At 40.2% G+C, this 11624-nt stretch overlaps 1 protein-coding gene across 7 annotated transcripts in view; it reads right to left on the reverse strand.

The window, feature by feature from the left end:
• Positions 1–11557, reverse strand: part of LOC105418223 (titin homolog) — a 37262-nt gene extending 25705 nt beyond the window's left edge. For 6 of the 7 annotated variants that reach the window (XM_029831489.1, XM_029831487.1, XM_029831490.1 and 3 more), the window contains exons 1-12: positions 9913–9947; positions 9547–9599; positions 9374–9400; positions 7403–7462; positions 5194–5256; positions 4940–5011; positions 4809–4871; positions 4191–4244; positions 3894–3956; positions 3419–3490; positions 3288–3350; positions 3110–3172 (exon numbers count right to left, since the gene is read on the reverse strand). In XM_029831489.1, coding sequence (XP_029687349.1) covers positions 3110–3172; positions 3288–3350; positions 3419–3490; positions 3894–3956; positions 4191–4244; positions 4809–4871; positions 4940–5011; positions 5194–5256; positions 7403–7462; positions 9374–9400; positions 9547–9599; positions 9913–9919 — 660 coding nt within the window. In that variant the 5' untranslated portion in view covers positions 9920–9947. Of the gene's footprint in view, positions 1–3109; positions 3173–3287; positions 3351–3418; positions 3491–3893; positions 3957–4190; positions 4245–4808; positions 4872–4939; positions 5012–5193; positions 5257–7402; positions 7463–9373; positions 9401–9546; positions 9600–9912; positions 9948–11332 lie in introns of those variants that run through there. The other variant, XM_029831491.1, reaches the window with a different exon arrangement.
• Between the last annotated feature and the right edge of the window lie 67 nt (positions 11558–11624).

Below are 11624 nucleotides of genomic sequence, written 5' to 3' on the forward strand. Positions count from 1 at the left end.
GGCAGGAAGTCAAGTAAAAGAAAAAAAAGGTATGAATCTGGTCAATTTTCCTCAATCAATTTTCTGGTTAAAACACTGCAATGACATGGTCCGAGCTTGCCTCAGAGAGGCTAATTGCTTCTGGGATAAAGCCCTGAGTCACAGGGTGCCTGTCAATCATTTGGGCTGGATGTTGTGAACATGGTGGAACTAGCGCTCTCTAACAGACTGATGGTGAAGTCTTTCCATTGCTTCTCACCATCACCCCCCCACTGCGGATATCATCCTCCACAGATCCTGGGGAGCTGTCCAGGACTGCGGCGGCTCAGTGGGTCTGGCTGTGGCAGATGAACGGTCATTACAGTGGAATATGCCCAGCTTCATCGACAGGGGGGAATACCATCAACGTTTGACCTGGTCCAACAGTGACACCTTGAAACAGATGAGTGGCCTCAGGAAGCAGGAAGGAGAGGCTTTCAACCTCTCCCTCCTCTACACACCCGCTTCTTGTCCACTGCACCTGCCTTGCCAGGTCTTTGCCAGAGCTCGCCTGCGCACTCAGCTTGTGTGGAAGATCCAGTGATGAGACATCCCTGGTCCAAACTGTCTTTGCTGTTAAAAAAAATATAAAAAACTTCTAATCCTTCTGAAAGGAAGAAGGGGTACTCCACCCACTGAATTGGCGGGTTTCAGCACCACAAGGTCATGGTCTCTGTTCAGCTTCCCCCTCGGATGACCCCCATCACCCCTCTCAAGACTCTCGAAGCACAAAACTCCAGGCTGTACCAAGAATTGCTGGCAAATCATTCCGGTTCGCATCTGGATTTCAGAATAAACTACACACCGAGTTGCCTGATCACGTCACAGCAAAGAATGTCTGGGCATCACGTTAGACTCCGTCTCTTTCAGAGCCACACTGACAGAAAGACGGAGAGAGAAGTTCTCCCTCTCAATCCTATTTCTCCCCCTCTTGCAAGAGTAAGAGAACAGCATCTATCTATCTATCTATCTATCTATCTATCTATCTATCTATCTATCTATCTATCTATCTATCTATCATCATGATAGTCCCCCATTGGCTGGTGTGATGGTCCCATCTATGGTGTTTTGCGTCCTTTGTGTTTTCTTTGTTTTCCAGCGGACTGCAGTAATGGGCGGTGTTGTTCCATTACGAGACACCTACGCTTAGTGTCTCGCAACTTACAAAAGCCCCGTCTTCTTCCCCCAACACCCTCTCGCACCACTTTCAGCCTGTCAGAAGGCACTGCTGGAACTTTGATCCTCAGTCTGATTTTGGTTTTACATATGAATAAATTCTGGGATTATCTTCTATGTGTTTGTTTTTTGGGCATTTGTGTTGCCTTCCTCTGAACCAGAATCCAGCTGCTTGCTGCGAACCCCTGGCAACTATCTCCACGCAAAGATCTGATGTCAGAGGCTGAGCCTATGTTGGGATTACCGTATTTTCCGCACCATAAGGCGCACCGGGTTATAAGGTGCAGTCTCAATTATGGGGTTTATTTCTGCACTTAAGCCATACATAAGGCGCAACGTATTATTAGGCGCATGCTAAAACATACAGTAAAAAACAAAAACAGAAGTAAAACAGTGAGTTTTGACACATTTATTGAACAAAATATTCATTCTTCCACCATAAAACCATCAAAGTTTTCATCTTCTGTATCTGAATTAAACAGCTGCACTATTTCAATTTCCAATATCCTGACTTCCTCTTCTTCATCATCTGAATCAGACTCACCTACCGGTTCCGCTTCAACATTGATACCGGCTTTTGTGAAAGCTCTTACAAGCTCTTACATGAAGACGGTATCATAGCCCATGCGTCTACAATCCACCCGCATATGGTGGCATAACTTGCCCGCCGCTGCCTCATAGTCTTTGTGAAGGAGTGTTCGCCTTCCGTCATCCAGCGCTCCCACAGCAAGCAACGTGACTTTAAAAGCCCGGTTCCCACATAACTTCCCTCAGCCACTTTTTCATTTTCTTTCGTCCATCCAGCCCTTTTAATTTGCCTTGACCACAACTCCGGCAAGAAACGCTTCTGTCGGCAACGTCTTTCTCTTGAAAATCACCATTGATGGCAATTTCTGTCCGTTTCCATGGCAGCCGAGAACCACGGTGAACGACGACTTCTCGTGGCCCATCTTGCGTATCACCACCATGCTGGTCCCTTTTTTCTCCACTGTGTGGGTCAAAGGGATGTCAAAAATCTGCGGGATCTCATCCATGTTGGTGATGTGGCTGGGCACGATGTTTTTGCCGGTTATCTTGGAGCGGCAGTAGGTGAGGAAGATGGCCACCCTCTCCTGGAAATCCGCGGGCAGCCATTGCGCCACAGTTGTCCTCGCGCGTATAGAGAAATGCCGCCTCCTCATAAAGCGAAAACACCAAGACGGTCCTCCTTGGATGTGCTCAATGTCCATTTCTTCAGCAATCGCTTTGGCCTTTCGTCAAATGGTGACAGTAGCGACGCCCCTTCCGGCTGTTCGCTGTTCCACAACCCACTGTTCCACTCGGTTTTCCAGCTCGGGCCACCTTGCTTTGTTTGGAAACTCAGCTTCGTCTTCCTCACTTGGTGCACTTCACTTTCTTGATTTCTCCACTTCCTGACCATGGACTCATTCATATTAAAATGTCTTGCAGCTGCTCGATTGCCATTTTCAGCCGCATATTCGACGGCCTGCAGTTAAAAGTGAGCCTCATACGCGTGTCGCTTCACCGGTGTAATTTTACGGGGTCCTTACGCATAGGCGTGCCGCTAATCGATGTGCAGAGCATTTACCATAGTGCACCCACCAAAGGCACACAGCAGATTTTGGAACTCAGTCCACACACAAGGCGCACCATATTATAAGGCACACTGTCGATTTTTGAGAAAATCTCAGTGTTTTAAATGCACCTTATAGTGCGGAAAATACGGTATCTTAGTAACATATTATTCTGGTATTCTTATTTCAGTGATTTTGCTGTCAAAACACTCAGTCATTACTGTATTATTGATGTGTTTGCAGTGACGCTTTAACCTTGAATAGAGGTTAATTTATATTAGCTACTCAGATAGAAGCTAGGAATAGCTAATAGATAGCTAGAATTGTGCATAAATCTTTACCTGTACAGGTATTCCCTCTTTAGGAGTTTTTCGGAGCAAGCCACCAAAAAATAGTCCTTTTCCCTGTCAACATACACATTTCCATGATCAGTCTGCATGTTAACATGCACATTTTAGGTGGCACTATGCATCTTTTCAGCAGACACAATAACAATGCAGCACATTCTCTTGAGCTCACCTTTGAGTTTTCTGACAAGCTGTCACTACTGCCCGACATATTATCATGGAGAGAACGTTGATCCTAAAAGAGACAGTAAAAAGGGAACATACAAAAATGTATAATGCACACAGAATGCTGCCATTACATACCTCATTGGTTTGATTGTTTTCTGGTGGTTTTGGAGACTTCCTAAACATCCGTCCAAATAAGCCAACTTTATCCTGGAAGAAATATAAATACCTGCTCAGTTTCAGAAGATTTTATTTTCTTCAGTAAAAGAAATGTGATGAAAGACAATACCATCACAGGTGTAGAAACAAGCAAATTTAGTGGTTTCTAAGGGCCTTTGACTAGCCGATGACCTTCAATGACACAACTATACATTATACAACCTAGAATAAAACGACTCCAATGACAGCCATTCAACCGTTTGATCCAGTAGGAGCACCAAGCTACTCTAGAACCCACACCAAGAACTATAGAACCCGCTCAGATCAGAGGTGAAATGTCTTCCACTTTCTTCAACAGTTCAGTTACCTCTACACTAGTTCTTGATGAATTACTGTGAGGTGGATAAATGAACGCCTTCATGGACAACACTAACTATAACATTGAGCTACTCACCTGGTTATGTTCAGACAAACTGTCTTTGCTGGTGGACAGCTCACTTTTTACACTTAGTTTCTCCTAAAACAAGAAAAGTGAAAATTAACTTGTCATTCTACTTATTGACATCACTGAAAATAAAATACTAAAGCAATATTACTCTGCAGATATCTCACTGGCTAAATTAAAAAGGTAGTCTTGAATGGAAAGGCGACTGATTGTTACAGCAGTTATTATTGCATACATAAATCAAAATGGCATGAGTGCTACATTTTTGATTCTGCATTATTTTTCCTTCTTGTTGTTTGCGGGTACCTCTTCACTTTCCATTTCCCCCATCTTCGAATCTGGGCTCAGCTGTCTGTGAAGCTTGAGGGAGATACAACAATCCTTAAAGATACATGATTATCAGTGTACAAAAATAGCTTAAGTGAAATAAGGGTTAGTATGGCCCCCTTCCTGTGGACCTACAGTGTCATGTAATAAAATGGGGTCAGCCAACAGACTGGCTTTTCAAAAAAGAGAAAGCAGGAAACTCATACAGATTTGTTCATCTCATATGTAATAAATGTGTCACTTTATGTGCAGATAAGATGTGTGCTATCCCTTGTTGCCTACTCTTGCGACCGGAATATATTTTATGTTTTGGTCATGCTCCAGCGCAGGGGTTGTGGAGCATGTGCACATGCATTGTCTAGTTTAACTCCGATTAAGGTGTACACTAGAGCAAATCTATTTCTTATCGCATTATCTGGCTGTCTTAGGATACGGCAAACTCCAATAGTAGTTAGAGTAATGAGTTCACATGCACGTCAATTGTCCAGTTAGTGTCGGATTAAGGCATTGATTCGTTTTTTTAGTGTTATGTATAAGTACAAAGTGACAACTGAACACTGACACCAATAACAATGCAGCACCTTCTCTTGAGCTCACCTTTGAGTTTTCCGACAAGCTGTCAGTACTGCCCGACATATTATCATGGAGAGAACATTGATCCTAAAAGAGACAATGAAAAGGGAACATACGAAAATGTACAATGCACACAGAATGCTGTCAATACATGCCTCGTTGGTTTGATTGTTTTCTGGTGGTTTTGGAGACTTCCTAAACATCCGACCAAATAAGCCAACTTTATCCTGGAAGAAATATAAATACCTGCTCAGTTTCAGAAGATTTTATTTTCTTCAGTAAGAGATGTGATGAAAGACAATACCATCACAGGTGTAGGAACAAGCAAATTTAGTGGTTTCTAAGGGTTAGGGTTAAGGTGAATGAACGCCTTCATGGACAACACTAACTATTACAATGAGCAGCTCACCTGGTTATGTCCAGACAAACTGTCTTTGCTGGTGGACAGCTCACTCATTACACTCAGCTTCTCCTAAAACAAGAAAAAGGCAATTACCTTATAACAATGATAGTCACGCCACTTACAACATTAAAAACAAAATAGTGAACCAATATTACTCTGCAGATATCCAACTCATTTACATGAGTCCTAAATAAAAAATAAATAAATAGTTCTTTTGGTTCTGCATTATTTTCATTATTGGTTTTTGCCGTTGCCTTCCCACTTTCTATTTCCCACATCTTCGGTCTCTGTTCGGCTCTCTGCCAGCCTTGAGGAAGATACAACAATCTTTAAAAATGGATGATTATCCAGTAGAGAAATAGTAGAGATAACACAAAAAAGTGATTTGAACAATCATCCAAGTTCTTGATATTCCACCAATGTCATCAGTCCCTTGTGTAAAATGTTAGACCGCACAGCACTAAAGCCACTTCCTTCCTTCACATATACCAAACATACTTCACAGGTAAAAACCTGCGCCCAGATTAACAAAAATTTTTAAAGGCCTCTCAGGGTGCTCCTGACTTAGCCTAAAAATTCCTAGCAAGAAATCTTTACACAAGAGTGATTCAAGACATTTCTTGGAACAACTCTGGCAAAGGGGACAATAACTTTTATCTTAGTGAGGAGGTGTTATGAATGGACAGTGAAATCAGCAGATCACAGAACATTAAACTTTGTTATGAAAAGTGCAATAATGAAAATATTAACAATGCTATGATGATGAAACCCACGAAAATTAAATTGTTACACAGCTTCAAAACATTTAAATACACCTCAGTCACATGCCAATTATTATTTTATTACTTATATCAAGAGTGGAAGCAGACTTAGCCGTCAACAAAAATGATTGCTGCCGTCCTTGTAAAAGTATCTTGAACACCAGAGCAATAGATGCATGCGTGTATATACAAACAACAACGTATTTTGTATTTATGTATGTGTACCTACACACCAACAATTGAATCCCTCTGACAGCTGTTGAGCATACGTATAATTCTGTAGTCAGCATCATTATTCATCAGTGGTTGAAGTTAATGACGTGTTTTTGCTGCTTACAGTCTCTCCAACATGCCCCCATTTTTAAAGTCCTTAAGTCATCAAACATGCACATAAGGTGTTCACATTACTTGATCAGCCTTACGTTTTGCCTGACCTACAACTGCATTACAACTGCACACACCAGTGTTTGTTGTGCGTCACTCTAAAGAACCGCTTTGCATTTCCATATGCCAGGAGCAAAGCAAAGCAAAGTCAGACCCATGTCATTACATCAGTGCAAAACAAGATCAAATGACTGTATGAGTTTTGCAACCTGCTGGTTGTAGTTTTAATAGCAGTTTATAGCTTTTGCCGTGTGTGGATTTAATCTGTATCCCTGCCCATGTAGCCTACTGCGTTAATGGTTCTTAGCTCTGGCCCCTGTCTTGCCGAGCTTGAAAATGGCGCTTGCCTGGAAGCTGTTTGGAACTAGGATGAAACTGGTTTGGATGGTGGAGAAAGAAAGAAACTGTGCTCAGTCAGGGATTGGCTCTGAACCAGCCCTGGAGACTCTTTGGTGGAAGTGGGGCATGCCAGGAGCCAGTTTGACAAGGCATTCACATTCACATAACTTTGATAATGGAGTACACAGATGTTCTTCAGTGACAAAAATGAAATGTATCCATTTTTTTATTTTTACAATATATCTGAACATTGTAAAACTAAAGAATTTATACACTACACTTTTATTTGCACTGTTTACACCTATCTTACAGATATAGTCATTTAGAGTTCTATAGATATTTTAAAGTCATTAACACTGAGTCCACGGTTTTATCCATCTCTTAGTGGATTCTTCTCACCTATATATTATAGTAAAGTTCCCATAGCATTTCAATACTAAGCCTGTTTTGACATTTAAATACAGTATAAGTATAACCATTATAGTGAACAACGTCATTTTCTCCGACTGAAACATTCCCATTAGCAGTATATCACACAGTGCATTCTACAACACAACATAAGAAAAGAGAAAATGGCAGACATGTAAGAGTGGTGAGAAAAGTTCTGCACTGAGTCAGGAACTTCTAAATGCAATGTTTTCTCTGTTTTGATTTGGAACAGGAAGAAAGATCAACCTCAAATCCTAAAAAATAGGAAGAGAAAACAAAAGAAGAGATGTGTGTGCATGTACCTTTGAATTCTCAGCCTCAACACTTCTGCTTTCGCTGTATCTGGGTGATGCCTTCAGTTCCTGCATAGAAACAATAAAGAAACTAACAGAACTGCTGAAAACAAAAACCTTCTGCTGCTTTAGGACAACCTTTACTTACAGAAACAAACACATGGACATGACACATGGAGTACTCAATTACTGATCAAACAGTTGAATGAAAACGTGTTGAAATATTGATATTTTAATGATTTGCCCATTTTCTCTAAGTCTGGGTTGAGCCACTGGACGTTAAGATGATGACACTTTTCTCTTACATTGTTTTGAAACTACAATAACCTGTAAAGTGGCAAAAAAAGGTAAGAGTATTAAAAAATAATGTAATGTCTCACATTAAATCTTTAAATTTGCAAAACACTTTTTATTGTTAGAAGATATTTGTTCCTATTTTTTTTTTTAACATTTTCTTCTTTATACCAGGTTAGAAGGGATGCTGACATATAAAACACCACAGTCAGCAGTCACAGACAGCTGACTTGCTGTTTCTATCTCAACCCTTTTTGTGCATGCTCTTGCCTCACTAATTAAATTCATGTCTTTTTCCCTACATCCATAAACCTCCACCTTCATCTTCCTCTTGGCCTCCTACCTGCAGTTCCAATTACAATATCCTTATTCCTATATTCACTGTTACTCTTCTGGACATGTCCGAACAATCTCAGTCTGCCCTTGCTGACTATCTCCAAACATCTAATATGTGCTGCGCTTCTGATATATTCATTCTTGAGCTTCTCCACCTTTGTAACTCACAAACATCTCAACATCTTCATCTCCGCCCCTTTCAGCTCTGCTACCTGTCTTCTCCTTGGTGTCTGTGTCTCTAAAATACGGCTCCTTTATCACACATCACCCCTAACATTCATCTCCACCTCAACGCCTCCCATGTCTCCCCAAAGTTTCACTCCTTAGTTGAATAACAGACTCTTCAGCTGCCTTCTCCAGTGGTTCTGTATTTCTTTACCACAGAGCCTCCTTATGTACTTTTTTCCACACAACAAGTTTTAGTACTGGCAGTAAGCATGGACACAGTGGCCGAGAGCTCCCTTAAATGTTGTTTGTTTTATTACATATATATTGTTCATGTTTAATTGCAAAGTTGGTCATGCAGATGGACAGAAAATAGTGTTTCTTTCTCCTTTCCAATCAGCAGGCTTCAGGCAGTTAGATTAGAAAACAAGGGAGCAGTCATAGAGAGCTCCAGAACAGCTTCAGCAGGACCTTAGACTGCTAACATTCTGTCTCACTGTCTCTCTCTCACATACACACAAACACATGCAGCTGACACATACAGACACACACAGTGGAGCAGAACCACTGATTAAACTGGACATGTTCAATTTCTGGCTTCAAACTCATCACTCAATCTGACACTGTTTTCAACTCCAGAGCATTCCTAAGAAACTCCCTCATCAAGATGACTCGTGCTTTTTCCATTTCCTTCTACACCATGATAAAACCTCTTGAGCACTGCTCTTAAGCTTCGAAACTGGATTCCCAAACACAGAATACATATGTTCCTCCTTTGTACCATGTCTCTCAACTCTATAGCTTTTCCTGTCATGATCCCAACACTACACTCAGTTTAAGACTCCTGTCTTTCCTATTCTCTCTCCACCTTCCTGCTCTCTAACAGTAGCACAATTTTCAAATGTTAAATCAACAGCACTGCTCACAATAGCGAGTTTAGATAAAAGAAAAAAGACCTAATACCTCACTTCCCACTATAACTGTATCTGTTAATTGTTAATCCTGATGAGGATCTGTAGTGTTTTCCAGCGGGAACGTACAGTGTCAGCAGGTTGAAGAAGCTCCAAACATGCATCGAGCCCGGATTGCTTTTTTAAATCTAAAAATTAAGTCGACAAGATGTCGACAATCACTATAACAAATGAGTACTTGCAAGAATATACAGTTGTGTTTTTATTTTAGTACCTTGACAGGCTTTGGAGGCGGTTTAGGCTGAGAAAAGTAAAAGACATAACACTGTGAGAAAGAAAGTGTGTTGCATTCATATTATCCACAATATTGCAATTGCATCATCATTTTTTAGACTGGCCATTTGTGGTATGTGTGTGTAACTTTTTGTCAGATGTAAATATTCTCACCAGCTGTCCTTTCTTTTTCACTTGTGGCTTCACTTGACATGCCTCCATTTTAGCTGGAAAGATATAGAATTATAGAAATTTGAGAAATACTAACAAGACCAAGAGTTTCCTGAAAAAAAAAACATATCCTGGGTTAATTATATTTTACATAGTATTAATTGTATTTCACCTTACCCAGGTGGTGCTGGACAGTGACAAAATACATTTTTAGAATTATACTGTTCTATAAAGTCCTTGAGATTCCAGTAACTGACATATGCAGCATCACAATATTCAGACATTTGTTCTGATTTTCCTTGATCTTGCATCCCATAAACCCCCGGCTCTTCTAAGGAAATGACCATCACAATTGTTGGATTGCAATACCTCTCATGTGTCACTGCCAATCCGCGTGTTCTTTGAATGAAGACTTCAAGAAGAATAATGCCAATTTCAAAATGTATTTAACAATAGAACCAATTCAAGATACAAATATTACACAGCCCTGGGCCAGTTCATAACCCTACAATAACAGAGTCCATTGCCAGGGCAATGAAGTCTGACAACCTAACTATCCCTTGACCCAGTCTTTTATAGAAACACATATGTAAATTATTGATGCTAATTCAGTCCAATCCAGTCCTTCTTCTTGGATGACCTCGTCTTCTTCTTCCAGTCCCATTGGATGCTTACACAGTCCTTGTTCTCCGTTGTCTCCCAAATGGCCATTTCAAAGTTCACCTTCTTGCAGAGGAACCTGTCAACACCAGTAAACTATTCTGTCACGTTTTACGATGGGGGTTTAACACTTTCCGTCTGACTGTCTCCTCCTGCCTCCAACTGTCTAAACAACATTCATGTCAAGGAAGGGTCAACTGACTGCTTATCTTTATTCCACTTACTAAACATTCTACCATTCCTAACTTCTAAAGTGCTTCTAACAGAAAACAGAAACATATGGTACAACACATGATAATAAAATAAAGACAATTCTCTTCACTATATTAAGATTCTATAAAATAAAATACAAGATCTTCCGGATATTATTCAAGCGTGGACTTTTGGAGGTAGTAATATAACAAAAACACTAGATGTAATGATAAACATAATCCTTTTCTTTTAAATTGTATGTCACTTAGCTGTTCAATAGCCAGTAGGCAATATTAATTATTCAAATAATTAAAGAAAAAAAGCAGTACACGGTGCAGGTTCGGTATGATTGGAAACTGGTTCATGACAGATATCCGGTTGAACAGGAAAGCACATACCTTTGACTGTTTTGGGACCGTTTGCACTGCTAAATGTTCTTACACAAAATCATATCAGTAACTTTAAAATCTTTTAAAAAACTCATTGGTTACATAATCGTAATTTTGATAAACCAATATATTCCACAACATACTTTATACTAATAAATAAAAGTACAATTATATTATGTGTGTATTTTAGATATTGATTTACATTTAAATCAAAGTTATTTCGGGAAATAGCTTATATTTTTTAGTTTAGTAAACAGTACAAGAACTAGGCAACACGCAAAAATGGATAACCCGAAAGAAGGAAGACTTGACTGCTGACCGATTGTTACTTTCCCACGCGATCATATATTATCGTGTATTCACGAACTTTTGGACACCACCCAACGTTAACGCTACAATTTCATCACCCGAACTCATGAAGAACTAAAATCCTCACTGTCATCACATGATCGACTGGTGTTTCTAATTGTCCTACAGGTGGACAATTAGAAACACCAGTCGATCATGTGATGACATTTTTTAAATCCAAAAAGAGATGAATATCTTACCTGGTTTCTGCGTTCAGAAGATACGATTCTCTCTCCTGCTGTTTGTGAAACTCACCTGGGAAAGGGGCGTGGCCTGTACCAGATCTACCTGTGGGAATGATCGTTTGGCGGAAACAAAGAGGGACACTGACTCATCATCTGCACAGAGTAGAACACATCGGCTCTGTGATCTGAACTATTCTGTCTATGATCCCCTCTAAACTTTAAACTATATTCAATTACGCAAATACACAGTGTATCATGTGTCAGTAGTGAACTCAGTACAAATGTGAGGATTTATACTGGCCCATCA

The sequence above is a fragment of the Takifugu rubripes genome, chromosome 22 (genome assembly GCF_901000725.2).
Source record: "Takifugu rubripes chromosome 22, fTakRub1.2, whole genome shotgun sequence".
NCBI classification, from domain to species: domain Eukaryota; kingdom Metazoa; phylum Chordata; class Actinopteri; order Tetraodontiformes; family Tetraodontidae; genus Takifugu; species Takifugu rubripes.